At 45.2% G+C, this 25,131-nt stretch overlaps 1 protein-coding gene across 1 annotated transcript in view; it reads left to right on the forward strand.

The window, feature by feature from the left end:
* Positions 1-17,746, forward strand: part of HSPE1 (heat shock protein family E (Hsp10) member 1) — a 35,378-nt gene extending 17,632 nt beyond the window's left edge. Inside the window, exons 3-4 of the mRNA XM_056534115.1 lie at positions 17,365-17,454; positions 17,574-17,746. Coding sequence (XP_056390090.1) covers positions 17,365-17,454; positions 17,574-17,624 — 141 coding nt within the window. The 3' untranslated portion in view covers positions 17,625-17,746. The remainder of the gene's footprint in view (positions 1-17,364; positions 17,455-17,573) is intronic.
* Positions 17,747-25,131: the final 7,385 nt, after the last annotated feature.

A 25,131-nucleotide genomic window follows, 5' to 3' on the forward strand; every position in this document is an offset into this window, starting at 1 on the left:
CACAATTCGTTAGACATATTTGCAGCTTGGTTAAAGCATTGGGTAGTAATCCATCAGTTATATCCGGCCTCACGGTACGCATAGGTGCCGTGGCGTCGGCATCTCTGCATGGTGTACCAGCTCACGTCATCAAGAAGTTGGAGCGCTGGATATCGAATACTTGCACAAGTTAAATCCCTAACCCCAAGTCAGAAAGGTGTCACGCCTTTCAATTGGTGGTAATGTGATTATTATGTAATATTATAATAAAGCGTTTTTGTACTGATATTGAAGTTTTTGCCCTCTAATTACAGGTGTACTCTTACATGGCATAACTCAAACTGCCTAGAGGTTCTAGATTCTGTCTAGTCTGGTATAAGGTGTTAGCAGGTAGGTACCCTATGCTTATGAGCACCGACCACAAGTAAGAAGGCTAAAGCATTTAGCCTGAGTTTGTGGGAGGGGCGGGGATTTGCTATAAGAACCCGCGGTAGTACCTGTTACTGACGCCACGAGTTCTTCATGCCCCACCTAACCCTCCCTCATTCACATATCTTTAATTTCTATCATTTTTACTTCAGGGTATGCCCTCTAATTACAGGTGTACGCTTACGCGGCAGTACATGGCATAACTCATACTGCTTAGAGCAGTGTTTCCCAACTTTTTCGGGTCGGGGCACACCTCGGGGGGAAAAAAAATTCCGCTGGGCACCGCTACCAAGGTTGACGAGCAAAAAAAAAAAAAGGGGGGGGGGTAAAAAATGCAATGCACTATATCTATTTATCAGTGGGTATGTAGTTTAAAGTGCTGCTTTATACAGCAACTCTCTAATGACGGGTATAGAGGAGTGTACATGGTGACGGGTGTAGAGGAGTGTACAGAGGGGTGTAGAGGAGTGGACAGAGGGGTGTACATGGGTGACGGTTGGACAGAGTGGTGTACATGGGTGACGGGTGAAAGAGGGGTGTAGGGAGATGTACAAGGGTGACAGATGGGTTTAGAAGAGTGAACATGGGTGACAAGGATGTGGTCAGAGGGGTGGACAATGGAGGGTGAACAGGGGTGACAGAGGGTTGGATGGGGGGGATGGACATGGGAGACAGGGGGTCAGAGGGGTGGACAAGGGGGTAAAAGAGGGACAGGAATGACAGAGGGGTGACAAAGGGACAGATGGGTGGCAGGGTAGATGGGGGGGGGGGGGGGGTAAACATGAGTGACAGGGATGGACTAGGGAATGGACAAGGCAGACATGGGTGACAGGGGGAGTGGACATGGGTGACGCAGTCAGTGCACACAGTGACAGCGTAGGACGCCGACTGAGCCAGAAGTATCGCGGACCCCAGGAATAGGTAATTATAACACCGGGGATGGAGGGAGGCGATGGAACGGTGGCGGTATGTGGGCAGAGGATGGGGGAGGGGGAGGCAATGGGGCAACTGTGGTGGTTAGACTCAGGACCCCAGGACAGGCAGAGGGAGAGAAGCGAGCAGCGGTCTCTGGCAAGGCAAAAGCCGCTGCAGTTCATTGATTTAAAGCACCCACTTTAAATTGATCTGCACATTGATTCACATTGATCTGCAACGGCTTCTGCCCCGGGGGGCAGGGGTTGAAGTAGACGATAACTTATACCGGAATATCTGCCTGAAAGTTGACAATTTATCGGTATCGGCCCTAAAAAATCGATATCGGTCGATCCCTACTCAAGGTCTTGAAAAACTACAACTCCCAGCATGCCCTTCGGCTGTCAGTACAAGCTGGCTAGTTTTGCAACAGTTTGAGGCACACTGGTTGGAAAACACTGAACTAGGTTCTGTTACCTAACACAGTGTTTCCCAAACCGTGTGCCTCTAGTTGTTGCAAAACCACAATTCCCAGCATGCACTGACAGACCGTGAATGCTGGGAGTTGTAGTTTTGCTGGAGGCACACTGGTGGGGAAACACAGCGTCTGTTACCTAATTCTGTGTTTCTCCAGCTGTGGCAAAACTACAACTCCCAGCATGCACATTCTGTCAGTTTAACCACTTAAGGACCAGGCACGTACTCATACGTCCGTGGGAATTTTGCATCCCACCGCGCGCTTGGCGGGTTGCGAAACTGGACGCCTGCTGAAATCGGCGATCACAGAAAATCGCATGTCAATTCAGACATGCGATCTTCCGCTATTCCGGGCTGATCGGGTCTCCGGAGATGATCTGACCTGTGAGTGACAGCCCAGATCATCTTGCAGGGTAGGAGTGAGGTCGCAGTGCTGCGATCTCCTCCTATCCCCTGCCATTGGTCAGAACTTATTCTGACCAATGGCAGAGCAGGACAGTGGGTTGCCATGGCAACCCCCCGTTCTGCCCACCCCTGGATGTTGCGGGGAACATGGGGAGAAGATGCCTGGGAACAGCTGATCGTCGCTGCAGACTGCTGGATCCTGGCTCAGGTAGGGAAGCGACGTGGGGGGGGGGGGGGGGGGAATGAAAGTGAAAGTAATGTGATCTTTACTGTGGCAACCACTAGGAAGGCCAAACTGCAACTCCCAGCATGCCCTGACAGCCAAAGGCTGTCTGGGCATGCTGGGAGTTGTCGTTTTGCAACATCTTGAGGGTCACAGTTTGGGGACCATTGTTACAGTGGTCCCCAAACTGTAGCCCTCTAGATGTTGCCAAACTACAACTCTCAGCATGCCTAGACTGCCCAGGCATGCTGAGAGTTGTAGTTCTGTAACATCTGTCCCTTCAGATTTTGCAATTTTCATGAAATTTTTTGAAAATTGCTGTTCTACTTTGAAGCCCTCTAATTTAAAAAAAAAAAAGTAAAAATATGTCCATTTTATGATGCCAACATAAAATAGACGTATTGTATTTGTGAATAAAAATGTATTTGGAATATCAATTATCCTTACAAGTAGAGAGCTTCAAAGTTAGAAAAATGCAAAATTTTCATGAAGTAACAACAAAAATTTACCACCAAAATAAAGTAGAATGTCACGAAAAAACTGTCTCAGAATGAGAATATTCGGTAAAAGCGTTTTACAGATATTAATTCTTAAAGTGACAGTGGTCAGATGTGCAAAAAACGCTCTGGTCCTACAGTGAAAATTGGCCTGGTCCTTAAGGGGTTAAAGGGGACCCAGAGTTCTCAGTAAAGGAAGTCCAGTTACAAAGTATGATTTAATTATTAAGCTTTTAATATAACCTTAAGGAATGCAAGCACACAATTTTTGCTCCATCTCCAGGGCTTTAGGGATAATAATCTGTTCGGTCCTGGAGAAAAACAGACAAAGGGGCTCGGACACTGATTTTGTCCTTCTGACACAGATTTTTCTGGATCAGACAAAAACAGAGGACAAGTCTGCGGTTACAACTCCAATCGAGCCCTATCCTATAGACACCAGACAAGAAGCAAGTCTAGTTAGCAAAATCAAGAATGTAGAGACAGTGGGGGAAATGTATCAATGTTGGTGTAGGTAGAAGTTTTTTGTGCCTTACTTGTGCAAGGCACATGATAACTTTTGTGCAAAGTTCTAAATCTCCACACAGTTCTCCATGCACCTCTCAGGAAAAGTGTACACAAGGATTTTGTTCTATTGCTTCGAGGTCAGGATTCTATTGAGTTATATTATTTTTTATTTTTTTTTGTCCACCAGCAAAAAACACCAGAAAAACTGTCACAGCTTTTTCCTGTGTTTTTGTCAGTATTTCTTGCATTTTTGCTGGTGTGTGGAAACAGTCGTTTTTTGACCCTGTGGCAATTTTTTTTACTGCCTTCAGGGTACCACTCCATGGGTTGGATTCAAAGCACCCGGTCTACAGAGTGTAAGGAGGTGAGGAGTTATGTATAGCATATACAGGGTGCAGAGCATCACTATTTACCTTCGCCGGCTGTATAGTATACAGGGGGGCATTGTGTGCCCATTTATACTATACAGGAGCCCAGCAAGGAAAGAGTTAACCCACACTGCTGCTGAGCAGTTCTAGGTTGTCATTGTGCGCTATCCTGTATATACAGAATACAGTAGGCAGACGTCAACAATTGGAGGCTCCCTGTTTAGGAACACCCCAGGGGAGAGCGCCAAATATGTACGAACCTTTTTTTTTTTGTTTGTTTGTTTGTTTTTCTCTCCTCATTTTAGATACGTGAATGCGGAGGACTAAGTCAGATTCAGTGAACTGCGATGATGAACAGCATTTATTTTAAATATCAAAAGGGTTAATGAGGGCTGTGGGGGATTTTTTTTTTTGTATTTATTTATTTTTCTCAATATGTTGTTGTGTTTTTTATAATTGAATTTTCAGGCTTAGTAGTGGAAGCCGTCTTGTAGACAGAATGCATTACTAAGCAGGGGCTTAGCGTTAGCCCCACCACCACGTGAGTTCCGGGAAGAGCCTGTACCAACAGGCCTGGAGCGTCAAAAATGGTGCGCCTAGGCGGTAACAGGCTGGTGTTAAGGCTGGGGAGGGCCAGTAACAATGGTCCTTGCCCACCCTGATAACGTCAGGCTGTAGATGCTTGGTTGGTACCACACACGTTTTTTTATTTATTTAAAAAAAAAGCATAGGGTTCCACCTATTTTCATTATCTGCCAGACACCAACTAAGCTGCAACAGCCTGACATTACGAAGGTGGGTGAGGACCATTGTTACTGGTCCTCCAAAGCCTAAATAACGCCAGCCTGTTACCGCCTAGTCCCAGGAGCGCCATATTTTACACTCCGGGCCTGTTGGTACCGGCTCTTCTTGGGACCTCTGTGGCAGTGGGTACCAGGGTAATAATTGGAGGTTACTGCTAGCTGATTTTGGGGCTAATGCTAAGCCCCGGCTTAGTAATCGATTAAGTCTATAAGACAGCTTCCACTACTAAGCCTGAAAATTCAATTATAAAAAACACATTGAAAAAAAAAAAATTTTGAGACCTCTACACTATTGTGGTGTTGGTACATTGACTGTCCATGTCTTGTAGTCGGGTTAAGAGCATAATTTTGTCTCGTTTTGTGGCCTCTCTAAACCTTAATAGTATTGGTCTTCATTTTACCTTTTTGAAGTAAGTAAATTTTTCTGTAAAATTTTATATATATAATAATTTTTTTTTTTAAGATGTCCTTATTACTAAGGTCTCTGAGGGCAGCTTACATACCACAGTCTTCAGAAAGACTGCCACAAATAGCCTCCTGATTTGTGATAGCTGTCGCCCAACATCCCTGAAAAGGGGGATAAGGGACAGTGGGGGAAAAGTTGCCCATAGCAACCAATCCACTCGCAACCAATCCACTCGCTACTTTCATTTTTCACAAGGCCTCTGCAAAATGAAATAAGCAACTTGATTTGTTGTAATGGGCATTTGGGTGACTTTTTTTTTTTCCTTTGCAAAGGTTTTGATAAATCTCCCCCAGTATCTCCGCCGCAGGAGGAACTGCTCAGATCTCACTGAGTAGAAGATAAAAGCAGAAGGCCTCAAACAAGGGTTCCTGCATCATGACTACCCTAATTGCACCCTCATGAAAACCCACAGACAGGCCCTCCCCACGCCCAGGGAATATCTACTCAATCCCCAGTAAAGAGAAGACTCCACCCACATCTTTAGGGCTTAGACTATAGTATCAATAGGGCTAGGCCCCTGTCCATTGTAGTGGCTTATCAGTGTAGATTTCTCTTATGATGTAAATTCTCTACCACCCATGACCCTGGGATTCTATTTAGTCTTGTAATGTGGCAACATCTGTACATAGTCTGGCTGGTTAGTTCTATGCCTTTCTGTTTAGTGCGGACATCCTGCTTCCAGCCCTAACGTGCCAGTCATTCCGTTATGTACACTATATTATTTACTGTTTCTTAGCCCTTCTAAACAGCCATGCAATCTTTGTACTCACTCTGATGTGGTACTGTACAGTCAGGGCCGGATTTTCACTTATGTCTTTTGTCAAATATTTATGTCCATCAAATTTAGCCAAGGAATTGAAGGGGAAAGTGTATGGATGGATTGAGGGCAGTAGAGATGAGCGAACTTACAGTAAATTCGATTCGTCACGAACTTCTCGGCTCGGCAGATGATGACTTAAACCTGCGTAAATTAGTTCAGCCTTCAGGTGCTCCGGTGGGCTGGAAAAGGTGGATACATTCCTAGGAAATAGTCTCCTTGGACTGTATCTACCTTTTTCAGCCCACCGGAGCACCTGAAAGCTGAACTAATTTATGCAGGAAAAGCCATCAACTGGCGAGCCGAGAAGTTCGTGACGAATCGAATTTACTGTAAGTTCGCTCATCTCTAGAGGGGAACTGATGTGATGCTATATTTCTGCATAAGCTTTAATGCTATATTGTGTTAGGAGTGTATCTAACCCAGTTTTGAAGGTCTCAATTGTTCCTGCTGTGACCAGTTCATAAGGTAGACTAACACACTCCACCTGAGAGGTGTGAAGTATCTCCCTGTGCACGGGCTGCTGTGATTAACACGTGCCTAGCGCCGCTGTGGTTTACACGTGCCGGCGCACAAGTATGACGTGAGACTCCACCCGGTCAGTAAGCATAGAATGCACGATCGCACGCTGTTCTTTGTCTGCCACTGCAGTTTTGGGAACATGGCCAGCATTCTGTGGAGTCGTGAGTAGCCACACAGGCTGGCATAGCATGAGGCTGACATGGTCTGGTACTCCTGTTCTTTGCTCAATACGGAGTATCCTGCTGATGTTCCTTTTGCCCTAGGTGTCCGAAGCTTGGAAATTTGGGTGTATTGTTTTTTTGCTTTGCGAGCTCCACAAAATAAGGTATACTAAACGAAAATACACCCTACAAACACACTGCGTGATACTTATCTCTGCTTATTTCTGAGGTGTATTACTACAGGCAGTGTAGAGGGTCACTTTTCCCTCAATGCTGCCACTTTCCTTTTATGCCATTTATTTAATAATTATCAATAAATGTTGTTAAATGTACGCCCAGGGCAAGGCTTACACTTTCCCGGGCATACTTTAACGCGGTAGTTATTTACTCTGTATCTATATACATCTTTCAGTTGGTCATTATTAACCATCTATACAACTATCTAATTATGAACCATCTATCTAATCATTTATACTATCTAATTTTATTATGTACCATCTATTAGTAATCTATGCAACTCCAGCCTGTCAGCCATCTTTGTATGCGCACAAATAAAGCCATGAATTGGGTGTACTCGAAGGTCGGGGCATACTTTTTGACCTGGTAGTTAAGTACTCTTTGTGTATATACATCTTTCAACTAGTCATTATAATCATATATACCTGTATCTAATTATGCAACATCTATCTGAACAGGTGAGTTAAAGGGGTAGTCAATTGAAAAACCTTTTTTTTTTTTAAATGAACTGGTGCCAGAAAGTTAAACAGACTTGTAAATTACTTCTATTAAAAAATCTTAATCCTTTCACTACTTTAGTTTGCTACAGAGGAAAATCTTTCAATTTTTTAAAATTTATTTTTTATGTTGTCCACAGGAACTGTCCAGAGCAGGAGAAAAATCCCCATAGCAAACCTATGCTACTCTGGACAGTTCCTGACATGGACAGAGATGTCGGCAGAGAGCACAGTGAACACCACAAAAAAGAAATTCAAAAAGTAAAGAATTTCCTCTTTAGCATATAGCTGCTAAAGAGTACTAAAACAATTAAGATTTTTTAATAGACGTAGTTTACAAATCTGTTTAACTTTCTGGCACCAGTTCATTTGGAAAAAAAAAGAAAAAATTCCGACCCCTTTAACCCCTTAAGGACTCAGCGTTTTTCCGTTTTTTGCATTTTCTTTTTTTCCTCATCACCTTCTAAAAATCATAACTCTTTAAATTTTGCACCTAAAAATCCATATGATGGCTTATTTTTTGCGCCACCAATTCTACTTTGCAGTGACATTAGTCATTTTACCAAAAAATCTACGGCGAAACGGGGGGAAAAAAATCATTGTTCGACAAAATTGAAGAAAAAAATTCATTTCAAACTTTTGGGGGATTCAGTATCTACACAGTGCATTTTTTGGTCAAAATTACTCCTTATCTTTATTCTGTAGGTCCATACGGTTAAAATGATACCCTACTTATATAGGTTTGATTTTGTCGCACTTCTGAAAAAAATCATAACTACATGCAGGAAAATTTATACGTGTAAAATTGTTATCTTCTGACCCCTGTAACTTTTTTTTTTTTTTTTTCTGTGTACAGGCCAGTATGAGGGCTAATTTTTTGCGCCGTGTTCTGAAATTTTTATCGGTACCATTTTTGTGTTTATCGGACTTTTTGATCGCTTTTTATTCATTTTTTTTATGATATAAAAAGTGGCCAAAAATACGCTATTTTGGACTTAGGAATATTTTTGCGCGTACGCCATTGACCGTGCGGTTTAATTAATGATATAATTTTATAGTTCGGACATTTACGCACGCGGCGATACCACATATGTAAATTTTTATTTTAATTTAATTTTTTTTTTTTTTTTTTTTTTTTTTATGGGAAAAGGGGGGTGATTCAAACTTTTATTAGAGAAGGGGTTAACCCCTACAGGACCCATGATGTAACGTTACATCCCGACACCCTGGGTCTTAAGGACCAAGGACGTACAGTTACGTAATGGGCAGTTCTGGTCCCCACCGGGCAGGGATCGGACCGGGATGCCTGCTGAAATCATTCAGCAGGCATCCCGTGCAAATGCCCAGGGGGGTCATTAGACCCCCCCCCCCCCATGTCGGCGATCGACGCAAATCGCATGTGAATTCACACATGCGATTTGCGGCTATTCCGGCGATGCGGGTCACGTGTGACCCACTGACCCGGAGATACAAGGTAATCGGGGGTGTATGATACATTTCGCCACCCCCCCCCCCCCAGGATCGCTGCTACTGATCGTCCAGCCAATAGCAGCCGGCAGGGGAGGAGTTAACAGCATCCTCCTGCAGCTCCCGCGGCTGGCTGAGTTCAGTCAGCGGTCAGAGCTGCTGGAGCAAGCCGGGGACCCCCCCTCTGCCGAGATCGGAGCCCGAAGAAAAGAAGCCCCCCTATAGATCAGGGAAAGCTTACAGCCCAGGGAAAGGTAGGGTAAATAGTAAAAAAAAGAGAGTTAAAAAAAGTTTTAAAAAATTTCACCCCCTGACCCCCTAATAGGTCCCCAAGGGTCTTCTGCAGTTTTTCAGTGTGACCCGGGCCTTGTTAAGGGTTCAGGGCGCTGCATTAGGCCCCCCCCCATTTTTTTTTTTTTTTTGGGCTGCAGCATTTCCCCCCCCCCATATAACGGTGTGTGATTTCTAATCACACACCGTTATATATATACATACATACACCAAGCACACACACAGTACATAACACCCCCCCCTCCCCCCCCAGCCACCGTAGAAAAAAGAAATGGCTCACCGGGCATTTTCGGTAGCGGAGGCATACGCTTTTCTTGCCTCCGACTCCGAATCTGTCAGTGAGGTTGATGAAGATCCAACATTTGTGTTCTTCATCGTCCTCCTCCTCATCATCTAGTAGGAGGCCACGTACCCCCCCATGATAGTGGCCGGTGCAGTGCCGTGGATTGTAATTTGCCATAGATTGTGATGGAGTGACTCAGCAGTTTTCCCTGCTCGAGCGCTCCTCCTGCATCACATTCTATAGGTTGACACTTGCACACCGCCCCCCCAACCATTGGTTACTGCGGGGGCTGGGGGGGGGGTGTGTGCACACGAGTGTCACGTGACATATTTAACCATCAGGCATCGTAGCTCACGGCAGTCTCACTTGGGCTATCACAGGGAGAGGATCTCTCCCTGTGATAGCCCAAAGCTGCATGGAGCTCTTTTGGCGTCAGTGGCCCGATTCCGAGAGCGGAATGGAGCCACAGAAGTCAATCCATTTACTGTGTCCTCCCCGCTGCGCCTGTCAGCTTGTGTGCCCCTCACACAAGCTGACAGTCAGGGTCACCCGCCAGCGTGAGCAATGTTCACTGCTAACGGGACCCCTGTGCCCGCTAGCAGTGTTACGTGTGTCCTCCGCCTGCGCGAGCCATCCACCCCGCCCGCCCGCGGCTCTGTCCCCGCTCCCTGTTAGCTCAAGTAACGGGAAACAGATTTAAAGTGCTTTGGGCGCAGCGCTAGCCATTGCGCATGCGTAGGTTCGAGCGCAGCTAAATTTGTACTGCGCATGCGCAGCACTACACATATAGCGTAGGGCTATAGTTAGTGTAGTTTAGCATGGCTTAGTATTAAAAGTGAAAGGGGGTTAGGCACCACAACTCCCAGCATGGGTGTTGTAGTTTAGGACAACAACTCCCAGCATGCCCATACAGCTAAAGGCTGCCAGGGCATGCTAGGAGTTGTAGTTTAGCTTAGATTATACAGCGAAGGGACTACAACTCCTAGCATGCCCAGACAGCTAAAGGCTGCCCAGGCATGCTAGGAGTTGTAGTTTAGCTTAGATTAGACAGCAAAGGGACTACAACTCCCAGCATGCCCAGACAGCTAAAGGCTGCCCAGGCATGCTGGGAGTTGTAGTTTAGGACAACACCCAGCATGCCCAGACAGCTAAAGGCTGCCCAGGCATGCTAGGAGTTGTAGTTTAGCTTAGATTAGACAGCAAAGGGACTACAACTGCCAGCATGCCCAGACAGCTAAAGGCAGCCCAGGCATGCTGGGAGTTGTAATTTAGCTGATGGCACCACAACTCCCAGCATGCCCAGACAGCTGAAGGCTGCCCGGGTATGCTGAGAGTTGTAGTGCAGTGAAGGGACCACAACTCCCAGCATGCCCAGACAGCTAAAGGCTGCCAAGGCATGCTGGGAGTTGTTGTTTTACACAGGTATAAAGTAGTTAGAGTAGTGTTAGCGCGATTTTAGCATAGTTAGCGTAGCGTTAGCTCAATTTTAGCGTAGCTTTAGTTTAGTGTTAGCGCGGTTTTACAGTTTTTAGCGTAGCATAGTGTTAGCGCAGTTGTAGAGTATTTGCATAGTGCTGCGCATGCGCAGTACAAATTTAGCTGCGCTCGAACCTACGCATGCTCAATGGCTAGCGCTGCGCCCGAAGCACTTTAAATCGGTTTCCCCTTCCCTGAGCTAACAGGGAGCGGGGAACAGAGCCGCGGGCGGGCGGGGTGGATGGCTCGCGCATGCGGAGGACACACGTAACACTGCTAGTGGGCACAGGGGTCCCGTTAGCAGTGAACATTGCTCGCGCTGGCAGGTGACACTGACTGTCAGCTTGTGTGAGGGGCACACAAGCTGACAGGCGCAGCGGGGACACATAACACTGCTAGCGGGCACAGGGGTCCCGTTAGCGGTGAATAGTGATCGCGTTGGCGGGTGACACTGACTGTCAGCTAGTGCGAGGGGCACACAAGCTGACAGGCGCAGCGGGGAGGACACAGTAAATAGATTGACTTCTGTGGCTCCATTCCGCTCTCGGAATCGGGCCACAGACTCCATAAGAGCTCCGTGCAGCTTCGGGCTATCACAGGGAGAGATCCTCTCCCTGTGATAGCCCAAGTGAGACTGCCGTGAGCTGCGATGCCTGATGGTTAAATGTCACGTGACACTCGCGCACACACCCCCAGCCCCCGCAGTTACCAATGGTTGAGTGACAGCCTATAGAATGTGATGGAGGCGGAGCGCTCAAGCAGGGAAAACTGCTGAGTCACTCCATCACAATCTATGGCAAATTACAATCCACGGCACTAGTGTGAGTGGTGATGCCGCTCGTACTAGGAGTCCGACCCCCCCCCCCCCCAGACAAGTTTACCGGAGCCCCCTTCCGGTGAACCTGTCTGGAGACCCCTAGAGGGTTATCAGCCAGGGGTTCCGGAGTTTGTTGGCGACTCCAGAGTCCGGATTGACAATTCTGGATTCACTGAAATTGACTCAGTTATTTTTTTCAGTGACCGTTTTGTCAATCTGATGGTGGAGCAGACGAATCTGTACGCCAGGCAGTTCATCGCCCACCACCCTGATTCTTTTTTTGTCCAGGTCCAATGAATGGTGCGCCATTGACGCAGCAGAAATGAGGACATTTTGGGGCCTCTTGCTGCATATGGGCCTGGTCAAAAAGCCCAGTGTCAGACAGTACTGGAGCGGGGACATCCTATACCAGACCCTGCTTTACAGTATGATCATGGCACAGAGGCGGTTCGAGGCCATTTGGAAATGCCTGAATTATGCATATAATGAGGCATGTCCACCCCGAGGAGATCCCTCCTATGACCAGCTTTACAAAGTGAGGCCGGTCATCGATCACTTAGGGGCCAAATTTTTGGAGGCTTATGTACCCCTCAGGGAGCTCTCAGTTGATGAGTCTCTCATCAGTTTTAAGGGGAGACTCATCTTCCGCCAGTATATTCCCTCGAAGCGGGCGCGGTATGGCGTGAAGCTCTATAAACTTTGTGAGAGTACCTCCGAGTACACTTTCAAGTTTAGAGTGTATGAGGGACCCCACTCTGGGTGTTAGCGGGAAAATCGTTTGGGAGCTTGTGCACCCATTGCTGGATAAGCGTTACCACGTGTACGTGGACAACTTTTATACCAGCATCCCTTTGTTCACATCTCTTGCCGCCTAATCCACGTCCGCTTGTGGGACCGTGCGGAAAAACCAGAGAGGCCTCCCTCTAAATTTTAAGACACCTATTCCCAATGGTGAGTCCCGTGCCCTTGCCCATGAAAACCTGTTGCTGGTCAAGTATAAGGAATAAGAGGGATGTCCTTATGCTGACCACTATTCATGGCAACGGCAGCTCACCTGTCCCTGTGCGAGGTACCACAACACCGGTCCTCAAGCCCGATTGTATTCTGGACTACAATCAGTATATGGGGGGAGTTGATCTTTCTGATCAAGTCGTCAAGCCATATAACGCCATGCGGAAAACACAGGTATGGTACAAAAAAGTTGCGGTCTACATGGTACAGGTTGCCATGTACAACTCTTTTGTACTGTCCCAGTAAGCTGGCAACACAGGGACAGTCCTCCAGTTCCAAGAAGAAGTCCTAAAGGTCCTGATCTTTGGCGACCAGGAAAGAGCAGGCCGGACTTCCCAAGGAACTGAAGTAATAGGTGCCAGGATCGTCCCAGGCCAACACTTTCCAGGTGAGGTCCCCCACACTGGAAAGAAGGGACAAGCCCAGAAAAGATGCAGAGTGTGTTACAAGAGGGGGATTCGGAAGGACACCACCACTCAATGTGACACTTGCCCAGATATTCCGGGCCTCTGCATTAAGGATTGCTTCAGGGAGTATCACACTTCCATGGAGTTCTAAATTTTCTCTCTTCATTTTAATTTTCCACAATTTGACCCCCATGTACCAAGTCCAGAGTACATTCCAAGTTTTGACCCCATAAAACCACTAAATTGGGCAAAAAAATATTTGATCCCCCCGAAAAAAAAAACTGATAAGGCCTCTGGGGGTATTTTTTATAAAAAAAAAATGGGTCATGGGTCACTGAGTCAATATCATCAGGGACTTTTTATGTTGCCTCAAATGCGCAGCGCTTGGGGTGCGCATTTGAGGCAACAAGTAAGGGACGGCCACACATCACATTCCAGAATGATGATTCAGAGCATAGGGTTTGGGGCGGGCATATTTCTTTTGTTTTGGCTATGCTTTGGGTCATCATTCTGGGAACATAATCTGTTTTTTATAATTTTATGTCCCACTGTACCCCATTTAAGTTACTTAGTGTACCCCAGTTATTTACCCCATGTAATGCCCCTTTAGGGGGGGGGTCCCACTGTTCTGGCTCCATAGGAGAAAGCCAAAGCTCAAGGACCCTGACTGATCTCCGGCACCTCGGAGACCGGTGTGCACGCTGTTTATGCCCAGACTTGAGGTATGGCCTTACTCCAAAGAAATGTATTTAGACATTTACAATGACATTTTCTCCTTTTACCACTTGTGAAAATGAAAAATTTGGGGTAACCCCAGCATTTTAGTGTAAAAAAAAATCTAATTTTTCATTTTCACATCCCACTTCATGAATATTTATCAAACACCTCCATACCCCTTATGTTCCTTTGAGGGGGGGCAGTTTCCAAAATAGTATGCCATGTTTTTTTTTTCTTTTTTTTTTCTTTTTTTTTTTTTTTTGCTGTCCTGGCACCATAGGGGCTTCCTAAATGCGACAGGTCTTCTCCCATTTCAGCAACATTTGCAAATGTGACTCCTTCTCTTCTGAGCATTGTAGCGATCCCGTAGTGCATTTGACGTCCACTTATGGGGTACTTCCATACTCAGAAGAGATGGGGTTACAAATTTTGGGGGGTATTTTCTGCTATTAACCCTTGCAAAAATGTGAAATTTGGGGGGAAACACACATTTTAGTAAAAAATGTTTTTACATATGCAAAAGTCGTGAAACCCCTGTGGGGTATTAAGGCTCACTTTATTCCTTGTTATGTTCCTCAAGGGGTCTAGTTTCCAAAATGGTATGCCATGTGTTTTTTTTTTTTTTTCTGTTCTGGCACCATAGGGGCTTCCTAAATTTGCTCTCAAAAAGCCAAATATGACTTCTCTTCTGAGCATTGTAGTTCGCCCGTAGTGCACTTCAGGTCAACTTATGGGGTACCTCCATACTCAGAAGAAATGGGGTTACAAATTTTGGGGGGGGGGGGTATTTTCTGCTATTAACCCTTGCAAAAATGTGAAATTTGGGGGGGAAACACACATTTTAGTTAAAAAAAAAAAAAAAAAATTATTTTTACATATGCAAAAGTCGTGAAACCCCTGTGGGGTATTAAGGCTCACTTATTTCCTTGTTACGTTCCTCAAGGGGTCTAGTTTCCAAAATGGTATGCCATGTGTTTTGTTTTTTTTTCTTTTTGTTGTTGCTGTTCTGGCCCCATAGGGGCTTCCTAAATGCGACATGCCCCCCAAAAACCATTTCAGAAAAACTTAATCTCCAAAATCCCCTTGTCGCTCCTTCGCTTCTGAGCCCTCTACTGCGCCCGCCGAACACTTTACATAGACATATGAGGTATGTGCTTACTCGAGAGAAATTGGGCTACAAATACAAGTATACATTTTCTCCTTTTACCCCTTGTAAAAATTCAAAAATTGGGTCTACAAGAACATGCGAGTGTAAAAAATGAAGATTGTGAATTCTCTCCTTCACTTTGCTGCTATTCCTGTGAAACACCTAAAGGGTTAAAACGCTGACTGAATGTCATTTTGAATACTTTGGGGGGTGCAGTTTTTATAATGGGGTCTTTTATGAGGTATTTCTAATATGAAGACCCTTCAAATCCACTTCAAACCTGAACTGGTCCCTGAAAAATAGTGAGTTTGAAAATTTTGTGAAAAATTGCTGCTGAACTTTGAAGCCCTCTGGTGTCTTCCAAAAGTAAAAACATGTCAACTTTATGATGCAGAGATAAAGTCGACATATTGGAAATGTGAATAAAAAAATTTTTTTTTGGAATATCCATTTTCCTTACAAGCAGAGAGCTTCAAAGTTAGAAAAATGCAAAATTTTCAATTTTTTTCATCAAATTTTGGGATTTTTCACCAAGAAAGGATGCAAATATCGACAAAAATTTACCACCATGTTAAAGTAGAATATGTCACGAAAAAACTATCTCTGAATCAGAATGATAACTAAAAGCATTCCAGAGTTATTAATGTTTAAAGTGACAGTGGTCAGATGTTCAAAAAACCCTTGTTAACTTGTTTTTTTGCCACTTTTTTATTTATTTATTTTTTTGCAGTGCTATAGCTCCCATAGGAAGCTATAGCACTGCATACACTGATCTCTTATGCTGATCCCTGCAAAGCCATACCTTTGCACAGATCAGCGAGATAGGGGCACGATTGCTCAAGCCTGTAGCTCAGGCTTGGAGCAATCAAACCCCGATCGGATGCTGCGGAGACAGGTAAGGAGACCACCGCCTGTGTCCCAGCTGATCGGAACATCGCGATTTTATCGCTATGTCCCGATAAGCCCGACTGAGCTGCCGGGAAGCGTTTACTTTCGTTTTTAGATGTGGCGGTCAACTTTGATCGCCGCGTCTGAAGGGTTAACAGCGCGCGGCACAATGATCGGTGCCGCATGCTGTTAGCCCAGGGTCCTTGCTACCGTTAGCAGCCGGGACCGACCCAGTGTGATGCGGGGTCACGGCATGACCCTGTTTTTCACACCGGGCTCAGGGCGTACAGGTACGCAATGAGTCCTTAAGTGGTTAAGGCCCTGGGGGCAAGGGCGTACCTGTATGCCTGGTGTTACAAATGGGTTAAATTATTATATCTTCTAGACCCTGATCTCCAGTTCTGCCCGGACATTATTAAACAGCTAAAGCTTATATCTACCTGGGAAATTGCGAATGTAAATAGCCAGATTTTGCAGCTGACACTCTGCTGCTAATTCTGAGATTGGATAGAACTTCCATCCTGGCTTTTAAGCTCCTTTTTAGATGCTGCAGTCACTGACTGCAGCGTCAGAGTGTTTATACAGTTGAAGGTGATTAATCATGGGCTGATGGAGTTTGTTTTCTGTGACAAATGGGGCCTAATTAAAAGGGGTACTCCGGCGCTTAGACATCTTATACCCTATCTAAAGGATAGGGGGGAGAAGATGCTTGATTACGGGGGTCCCGCCGCTTGGGACTGCAGGCATCACCCCAGTTAAAATCAGTCCCCAGAGCATGTTCGCTCCGGGTCTGATTACCGGCGACCACGGGGCCGGCGGCGTGTGACGTCATGCCTCCGACCCCGTGTTTTGTCACGCTCCGCCCCTCAATGCAAGCCTATTGGCTTTCACGCCCCCTCCCATAGGCTTGCATTGAGGGGCGGAGCTCAACGTCACACGGGGGCGTGACATCACACGCCGCCTGCCCCGTGGTCGCCGGTAATCAGACCCAGAGCGAACATGCTCCGGGGACTGATATTAACTGGGGTGCTGCGTGCAAGATCACGGGGGGGCCCCAGCGGCGGGACCCCCGCGATCAGGCATCTTATCCCCTATCCTTTGGATAGGGGATAAGATGTCTAAGCGCCAGAGTACCCCTTTTAAGAGGTTTTTGTCCCATGAAGGACACTTATCACCTGCACCACCATTCTTTTGAGTCGAACAGTAGGGTTCCAACAGTTGGCCACCACTGACTGTTCTTCAGATAGGTGATCAGTGTCTATTAAAGCCCCTAGGTATGCCATTGATTCAGCATGATTTTTATTAAAATATATATGTTTAATTTTGCTTTTGTAAAAGGAATTTGTCCAAAATATGTAGCCTGTACCCCAAGGTAGAATCAGTGGAAACCTATAGGTATTTCTGTATATATATCATTTTTTTTTGTAAAATTTCGGTATTGTAATTGTTTTGAGAAAAGTTCAACATTTGCACTGTATAATGCTGTAAAGAAAACATAGTGCTGCAAAAAAAGTTTGTTTACAAATTCTTCCCCTTCAAATGGCTTTTTTTTTATTATAGGGTGGAGAGATACAACCTGTTGATTTAAATGTTGGGGAAAAAGTTCTGCTTCCTGAATATGGCGGAACTAAAATTGTGCTTGATGATAAGGTACATTATAGCTTTGTGAAACATTATGTTGGTATCTTCTGAATATTGTATTGATTATGACCACAACTAATCTCTTCTTTTTTTTCTTTCTTTTTTTTTTTTTTTCTTTTTCATTGCAGGAATATTACCTATTTAGAGATAGTGACATTTTAGGAAAATTCTTGCCGTGACTGCAGTTTTTTTCATATTTTTCTCACTTCCACCCCCTCTTATTACAAAAGATATATTAGAAACAAAGATTATGTAGGGAATGTAATGTATTTGCTACAATAAAGTTAAGCAAAAAAAAATGCTTTCTAATTTGCATTTGTGTACAAAAGTGTTTTAAGGCAGTGGTGTGGTAAAGGTGTCCCAGATATCCCGAACAGAGCCTCTGGTGCACATACATGTAGTATTTGGATGCCCAAAGTTTGGGCAGTGGTTGCCCTATAGCAAGAAAGGAAATCCATGGCACACAAAGGTGAATTACAGATGTTACTCAGGAATATTTTTTAAACTGTACCACAGCTGTCCTCGGGTTGTGTGTGATATTACAGCTGGATAACCTCTATAGGGTACGTTCACACGTACGCAGATTTGATGCACAGGATTTTCTGCTGCAGATTACAATGTAAACTAAGGCTGGCTTCACACCACGATTTGAACTTCCAATGCATAGATACGATTTCGGAAGCTCCAATAGTCTGAAATCGTATCTGTTCAGGGACAGATACGGAGCCATTAACTAGTGTGGGGCTGCGGACCCGATAGTAGTCTGCTAGTGACTACCATCTGGTCCTTTTCTCAGCATGTCAGACTTTTGACACAGACTGAAAATCTTGGTCTGGAGAGTCAACTGCCAGTCTGTGGTCATTATATGCTTAGTTTAACTGCAGTGTTCTAAGGGTGCATTCACATCACAATTTTGCTATACGTTTGCAGTATATGTTTTAAATTTGAAAACCGTATGCAACCGTATAAAAAAAAAAAAGTATACATTGGCCTACCATACATAAACTTACACAACTAGATGTATCCTCTTATGTAGGTTTTTGTACGTGTACTTGCTTTTATGTTATTTTCCATGTGTTATTTTCCATGTGTTATTTTCCATGTGTTATTTTCCATGTTATTTTCCATGTGTTATTTTCCATGCACTAAAGTCTACCACGGCTGCGGGAGTCTGCAGGCAGCTGGGGAGACTGCATGCACATTATGTTGGAAGAAGCTATGGAGTTATGGAGTCCCTGTCATTTATGAAGAACATCCAGAATCTCATTAGAGGAGATATAGACTTCAAAGAGAGAGACCATCTACATCCCAGCAACAAAGCAAAATGATCACTAATGAAGAATAACATTGCAACTGTATGAATCACTCCACCTTCTATGTAAACACATGTACTGCTCAAGTCAAGCAAATATCCTTTTGGGTTGGCCTCAGTGCTATACGTCATCACCCTAATTCATAACCATGCGCCCGGTATTTATTCTGAAAACCATATTTGGACACGGGAAGGAATTTTTTTCCCCCTAATATGGGTCATATGCATCAGCCTCATGAGGGTATTTTGCCTTCCTCTCGATCAATTCAGTAGGGATATAGGTTGAACTTGATTTTATTAACTGTTATATGCTCCCAGGACAGCACTCATATCCTCACTGCCATAGTAAGTGCTGGCCAGGGCATGCACAACACTATGTTCACAAAAGTAAACCTATCTTTCCATCTTTGTTAAGGGAATTATACCCCAAAATACCTATACATAGAAAATCGTGACAAAGTGGCTAGAAGGTGAATGTTGTATAAATATCGCCAATCTAATATACTGCTCAAGACTGTGTAACTCAAAAAAAAAAAAAAAATGTAAAAAAAAGGCTTCATAAAGTGAACAAAGTAATCTATGACCAAATATCGGGCAGTAGTTTCATAATCCAAGGGGTGTTCCGGTGGAAAAAAATGTTTTAATCAACTGCCGCCAAAAAGTTAAACAGATTTGTAAATTACTTCTGTTTATAAAATCTTAGTCTTTCCAGTCTCCCGTAATCTTTATCAGCGGCTTTATGCTCCACAGAAAGTTGTATAATTTTCTTCCTGACCGGTCAGTCACACCTGTCTGTGTCTGGAACTGTCCAGAGCAGAAGAGGTTTGCTTTAGGGATTTGCTCCTGTTCTGGACAGTAACTGACAGTGACAGAGGTGTCAGCAGAGCACTGTGGTGAGAGGGAAAAGAATTATGCAACTTCCCGTGGAGCATACAGCCTCTGATAAGTACTGGAAAGCTTAAGATTTTAAATAGAAATAATTAACAAATCTGTAACTTTCTGACACAAGTTGATTTAAAAAATAAAGTTTTCCACAGGATTACCCCTGTAGCTCCATTCAAAAAGTAGCATTCAAGTATGGTCCACAGGGATAAAGTTACCCCCAGATGCCACACATCCCCCTAAGGTGTGTGGGGCACCAAGATAGGGAGATCCACAAGAGCCACTTGGGCCCAAGGTCCTCTACAAGTACTCATGGTACGGATTCTTGCCTGTGTGTCGTCTTTTCGGCACAATGCTTGTACATTAAACCGATTTAAGAGTAATCAAGTAGTAAAGGTCCATATCACTCATTAAGGAGCAGGTTGTAGTAGATCCCACACGGGGATTTATCCCAGAAAAACTTTGGCGTGTGAAAGTTCTTCTCCGTTGTGAAAATAAGGTGGCTGGAAACTTCTCGAACAGGGACTCGGCTGCCACAGAGTCCTTGTTCGAGAAGTTTCCAGCCACCTTATTTTCGCAACGGAGAAGCGCTTTCACACAGCGAAGTTTTTCTGGGATAAATCCCTGTGTGGGATCTCCAGAGCCTACAGGGGTGAGGTGGCACTGGTGCCACCTCACGATCGCCCTGATTCGTCGGCCGGATTACCGGCCGACCAATCAGGGCGCCTGCTGCGGGTGTCACTCCCGCTCCGCCTCTCTTCCGGAGGGCAGGTGCGGGAAGACGACCCCGGGTGCTGGGGACCCCGATCCCCGGCGTCCATGTTGGGATCTGGGCCCCAGGAGCGACGGCGGCGGCGAGGGACAGCCTGCGATGGAGCAGCAGCAGGAGGTGAGTTACAGCCTCCTGCTGTTGCTTAGCAACAGCTCCCAGCATGCAAAAAGGGCATGCTGGGAGCTGTAGTTATGCAACAGCAGGAGGCAGACCACCACAACTCCCAGCATTCCCTTATGGGCATGCTGGGACTTATGGTTTTGCAACAGCTGGAGGCACATTTTTTCTATGGAAAAGTGTACCTTCAGCTGTTGTATAACTACAACTCCCAGCTTGCACAAACAGCTAAAGTGCATGCTGGGAGTTGTAGTGGTGCATCTGCTGGTTGCATAACGACAACTCCCAGCATGCCCGTTGGCTGTCGGTGACTGCTAAGAGTTGTAGTTTTGCAACAGCTGAAGGCACACTAGTTGAGTTTTTTTTTTTACCTAACTCAGTGTTTTTTACGACCGGTGTGCCTCCAGCTGTTGCAAACTACAACTCCCAGCAGTCACCTTACACCATGCACCCTACATGCTGGGAGTTGTAGTTTTGCAACAGCTGGATGTCCCCCCCAATGTGAATGTACAGGGTACACTCACATGGGCGGAGGCTTACAGTAAGTATCGGGCTGCAAGTTTGAGCTGCAGCAAATTTTCTGCAACAGCTCAAACTGCCAGCGAGAAACTACTGTGAACCCCCGCCCGTGCGACTGTACCCTAAAAACACTACACTAACACAAAAAATAAAATAAAAAGTAAAAAACACTACATATACACATACCCCTACACAGCCCCCCTCCCCAATAAAAATGAAAAATGTCTGGTACGCCACTGTTTCCAAAACGGAGCCTCCAGCTGTTGCAAAACAACAACTTCCAGTATTGTCGGACAGCCGTTGACTGTCCAGGCATGCTGGGAGTTTTGCAACAGCTGGAGGCACCCTGTTTGGGAATCACTGGCGTAGAATACCCCTATGCAATTCCTAATTTAGGCCTCAAATGCGCATGGCGCTCTCACTTTGGAGCCCTGTCGTATTTCAAGGCAACAGTTAAGGGTCACATATGGGGTATCGCCGTACTCGGGAGAAATTGGGCTTCAAATTTTGGGGGGTATTTTCTGCTTTTACCCTTTTTAAAAATGTAAAACTTTAGGGAAACCAAGCATTTTAGGTAAAAAAGTTTTTATTTTTTTTACATATGCAATAGTCGTGAAACGCCTGTGGGGTATTAAGGTTCACTTAACCCCTTGTTACATTCCCCGAGGGCTCTAGTTTCCAAAATGGTATGCCATGTGGGTTTTTTTTGCGGTCCTGGCACCATAGGGGCTTCCTAAATGCGGCATGCCCCCAGAGCAAAATTTACTTTCAAAAAGCCAAATGTGACTTTCTCTTCTGAGACCTGTAGTGCGCCAACAGAGCACTTTTCACCCCCCTATGGGGTGTTTTCTGAATCAGGAGAAATTGGGCTTCAAATTTTGGGGGGTATTTTCTGCTTTTACCCTTTTTAAAAATGTAAAACTTTAGGGAAACCAAGCATTTTAGGTAAAAAAGTTTTTTTTTTTTTTTTACATATGCAAAAGTCGTGAATCACCTGTGGGGTATTAAGGTTCACATTATGCCTTGTTACGTTCCCCGAGGGGTCTAGTTTCCAAAATGGTATGCAATGTTTTTTTTTTTGCTGTTCTGGCACCATAGGGGCTTCCTAAACGTGACCCCCAAAAACCATTTGACGCTCCTTCCCTTCTGAGCCCTCTACTGCGCCCGCTGAACACTTTACATAGACATATGAGGTATGTCCTTACTCGAGAGAAATTGGGTTTCAAAGACAAGTAAAAATTTTCTCCTTTTTACCCCTTGCAAAAATTGGGTCTACAAGAACATGCGAGTGTAAAAAATGAAGATTGTGAAGTTTCTCCTTCACTTTGCTGCTATTCCTGTGAAACACCTAAAGGGTTAAAACGCTTACTGAATGTCATTTTGAATACTTTCGGGGGTGCAGTTTTTATAATGGGGTCATTTATGGGGTATTTCTAATATGAAGACCCTTCAAATCCACTTCAAACCTGAACTGGTCGCTGAAAAAAGCGAGTTTCAAAATTTTGTGAAAAATTGGAAAATTGCTGCGGAACTTTGAAGCCCTCTGGTGTCTTCCAAAAGTAAAAACTCATCAATTTTATGATGCAAATATAAAGTAGACATATTGCATATGTGAATAAAAAAAAAATTATTTGGAATATCCATTTTCCTTACAAGCAGAGAGCTTCAAAGTTAGAAAAATGCAAAATTTTCAAATTTTTCATCAAATTTTGGGATTTTTCACCAAGAAAGGATGCAAGTTAACAAAAAATTTTACCACTAAGTTAAAGTAGAATATGTCACGAAAAAACAATCTCGGAATCAGAATGATAACTAAAAGCATTCCAGAGTTATTAATGTTTAAATTGACAGTGGTCAGATTTGCAAAAAATGGCCGAGTCCTTAAAGGGGTACTCCCAGTGGTGAAAAACTTATCCCCTATCCTAAGGATAGGGGATAAGTTTGCAATCGCGGGGGGTCCGACCGCTGGGACCCCCCCGCGATCTCTCTGTACGGGGCCCCCTCTCTCTTCCGAGATAGCGGGTGTCGACCCCAGCACGAGGCGGCGGCCGACACGCCCCCTCAATACATCTCAATGGCAGAGCCGGAGATTGCCGAAGGCAGCGCTTCGGCTCTGCCATAGAGTTGTATTGAGGGGGCGTGTCGGCCGCCGCTTCGTGCGGAGGTCGACACGCCCCCTTCCCGCGGGCTGTCGGGGCTCCGTACAGGAGATCGCGGGGGGCCCCAGGGGTCGGATCCCCCGCGATCTGCAACTTATCCCCTATCCTTAAGATAGGGGATAAGTTGTAAACCACTGAGTCACCACTGGACTACTCCTTTAAGGTGAAAAAGGGCTCAGTCCTTAAGGGGTTAAGATCCAAAAAGTATAGAAAAAAAACTCTAAATGAAAAAAATAAACATGTTGAGTTTCAGTCTTTATAGAGATGAAAGAGATCAGGAATAACAATAGCAACAAAATATTAGACAGTTTATGTATGTTACATGTTAAAAAAAAATTATTCTGGGTTGGGGAGGCGCTATGTCGATGTGGCCAGCAATTAGTTGTGCCCCTAGCGTTACATGTTGAGCACTAAAAGTCGAAAGGACTGTGATCAGACAGGATGACTATATTGGTGGCATCGGGGGGAGTAGAGAAAGGTAAGTTAATGTTTTATTATTTATATTCTGGCAGGCTGGGGCATAAGGGATTAAAATCTTCCTCTTCTCTCTATGCACATCTATCTTCTCTCTACCCACATCGATATCCAGCAATAGTATTTAACTGTTAGAACATGCCATTGTAAAGTTAATTTCCTCATCTATGTATCGCCACCACTTTAGTACCTGGCTGAAATGGGGCGACTAATAGGTCCAAGCATCTTTAATGCGGCACAAAAGGAGCAGCTGCCCTGGGCCATCTTTAATGCGGCGCAAAAGGGGCAACTGCCCTGGGCCCTGTCATTCCTGGGGGCCCAAAGCAGCTTGCCCTTTAGCCCCACGCTAAAGCAGCTAGCCGCCGCTGGTCCAGGCAGGTTCTTCTGCTGCTGTGGCCAGAGCTGGTTCTTCCTCTAGTGCACTACTTCATGGGAGCGGCAATCCCGACTGCTGAATGTCCACCCCCTCCCCCAAACACGCAGTCACAGGCCTGCCCACCGTTCACACTGTCATAGACACGGAGTGCTCCATTATCTATAGCAGCATGGGATGCGAAGTGCTCCATTATCTCCAGCAGTGCCCCCCCCCCCCCACAGTGTAAGCGGCATGCAGACATTCCCCCCACCCCCGCGCTACGGTCTTAACAGCGTGCACAATCCCCATCCAAACCCCCTCCAACTCCCTGCACTGTGTTAGCGGCGCACAGTAAACACTGTCCTCCCAACTCCCTACAGTTCCGTCCTGGTATTGTCTCCGCACGCAAGGCTTCCTCCAGGCACTCGGCAAGACAGCTGCCAGTAAGTCCATCAGCTGCCCTGTATGTTTGGGAGGGGGGTGGATTTAAATGTGTTAAAAAAAAAAAAAAAAAAGGTTTTACTGGGTGGGCCATTTATATGGATACACCTTAATAACATGGGAATGGTTGGTGACATTAACTTCCTGTTTGTGGCACTTTAGTATATGTGAGGGGGGAGACTTTTCAAAATGGGTGATGACTAGAGATGAGCGAACTTGTAAAAAATTTGATTCGGCCGATTTCGATCCAAATTTATTTGCGGTGAATCGATGTTAAAAAAGGCTATTTCTAGCCTACATACAGCCTCTATAGGGGTATAGAACACTTTGCTGTGTCGTAAAACGCATACGGAGTGTGCTGGGGTAGTGAAATAATACTGTTATTCAGAATAGCATGCAGATTACCGGCATCGCTCTTAGAATCACTGCTGCACTGCAGCACAATGACAGAGCCTGGTGGTGGCATCAGTGCCAGGAGACCATATAGTGACTGAATGACATAGCGTGGCAAGAGGAGACCATTTAGTGGCTGAATGGCACAGCGTGGAGTTGGCTGATGCACTAGTACACTACACACCAGGGCTTCACAATCCCCCCCCCCCCCAAAAAAAACCAACACAATATATGAAATTTTTGACAAACATTTCTCATTGGT

The sequence above is a fragment of the Hyla sarda genome, chromosome 8, assembly GCF_029499605.1.
Source record: "Hyla sarda isolate aHylSar1 chromosome 8, aHylSar1.hap1, whole genome shotgun sequence".
NCBI lineage: Eukaryota > Metazoa > Chordata > Amphibia > Anura > Hylidae > Hyla > Hyla sarda.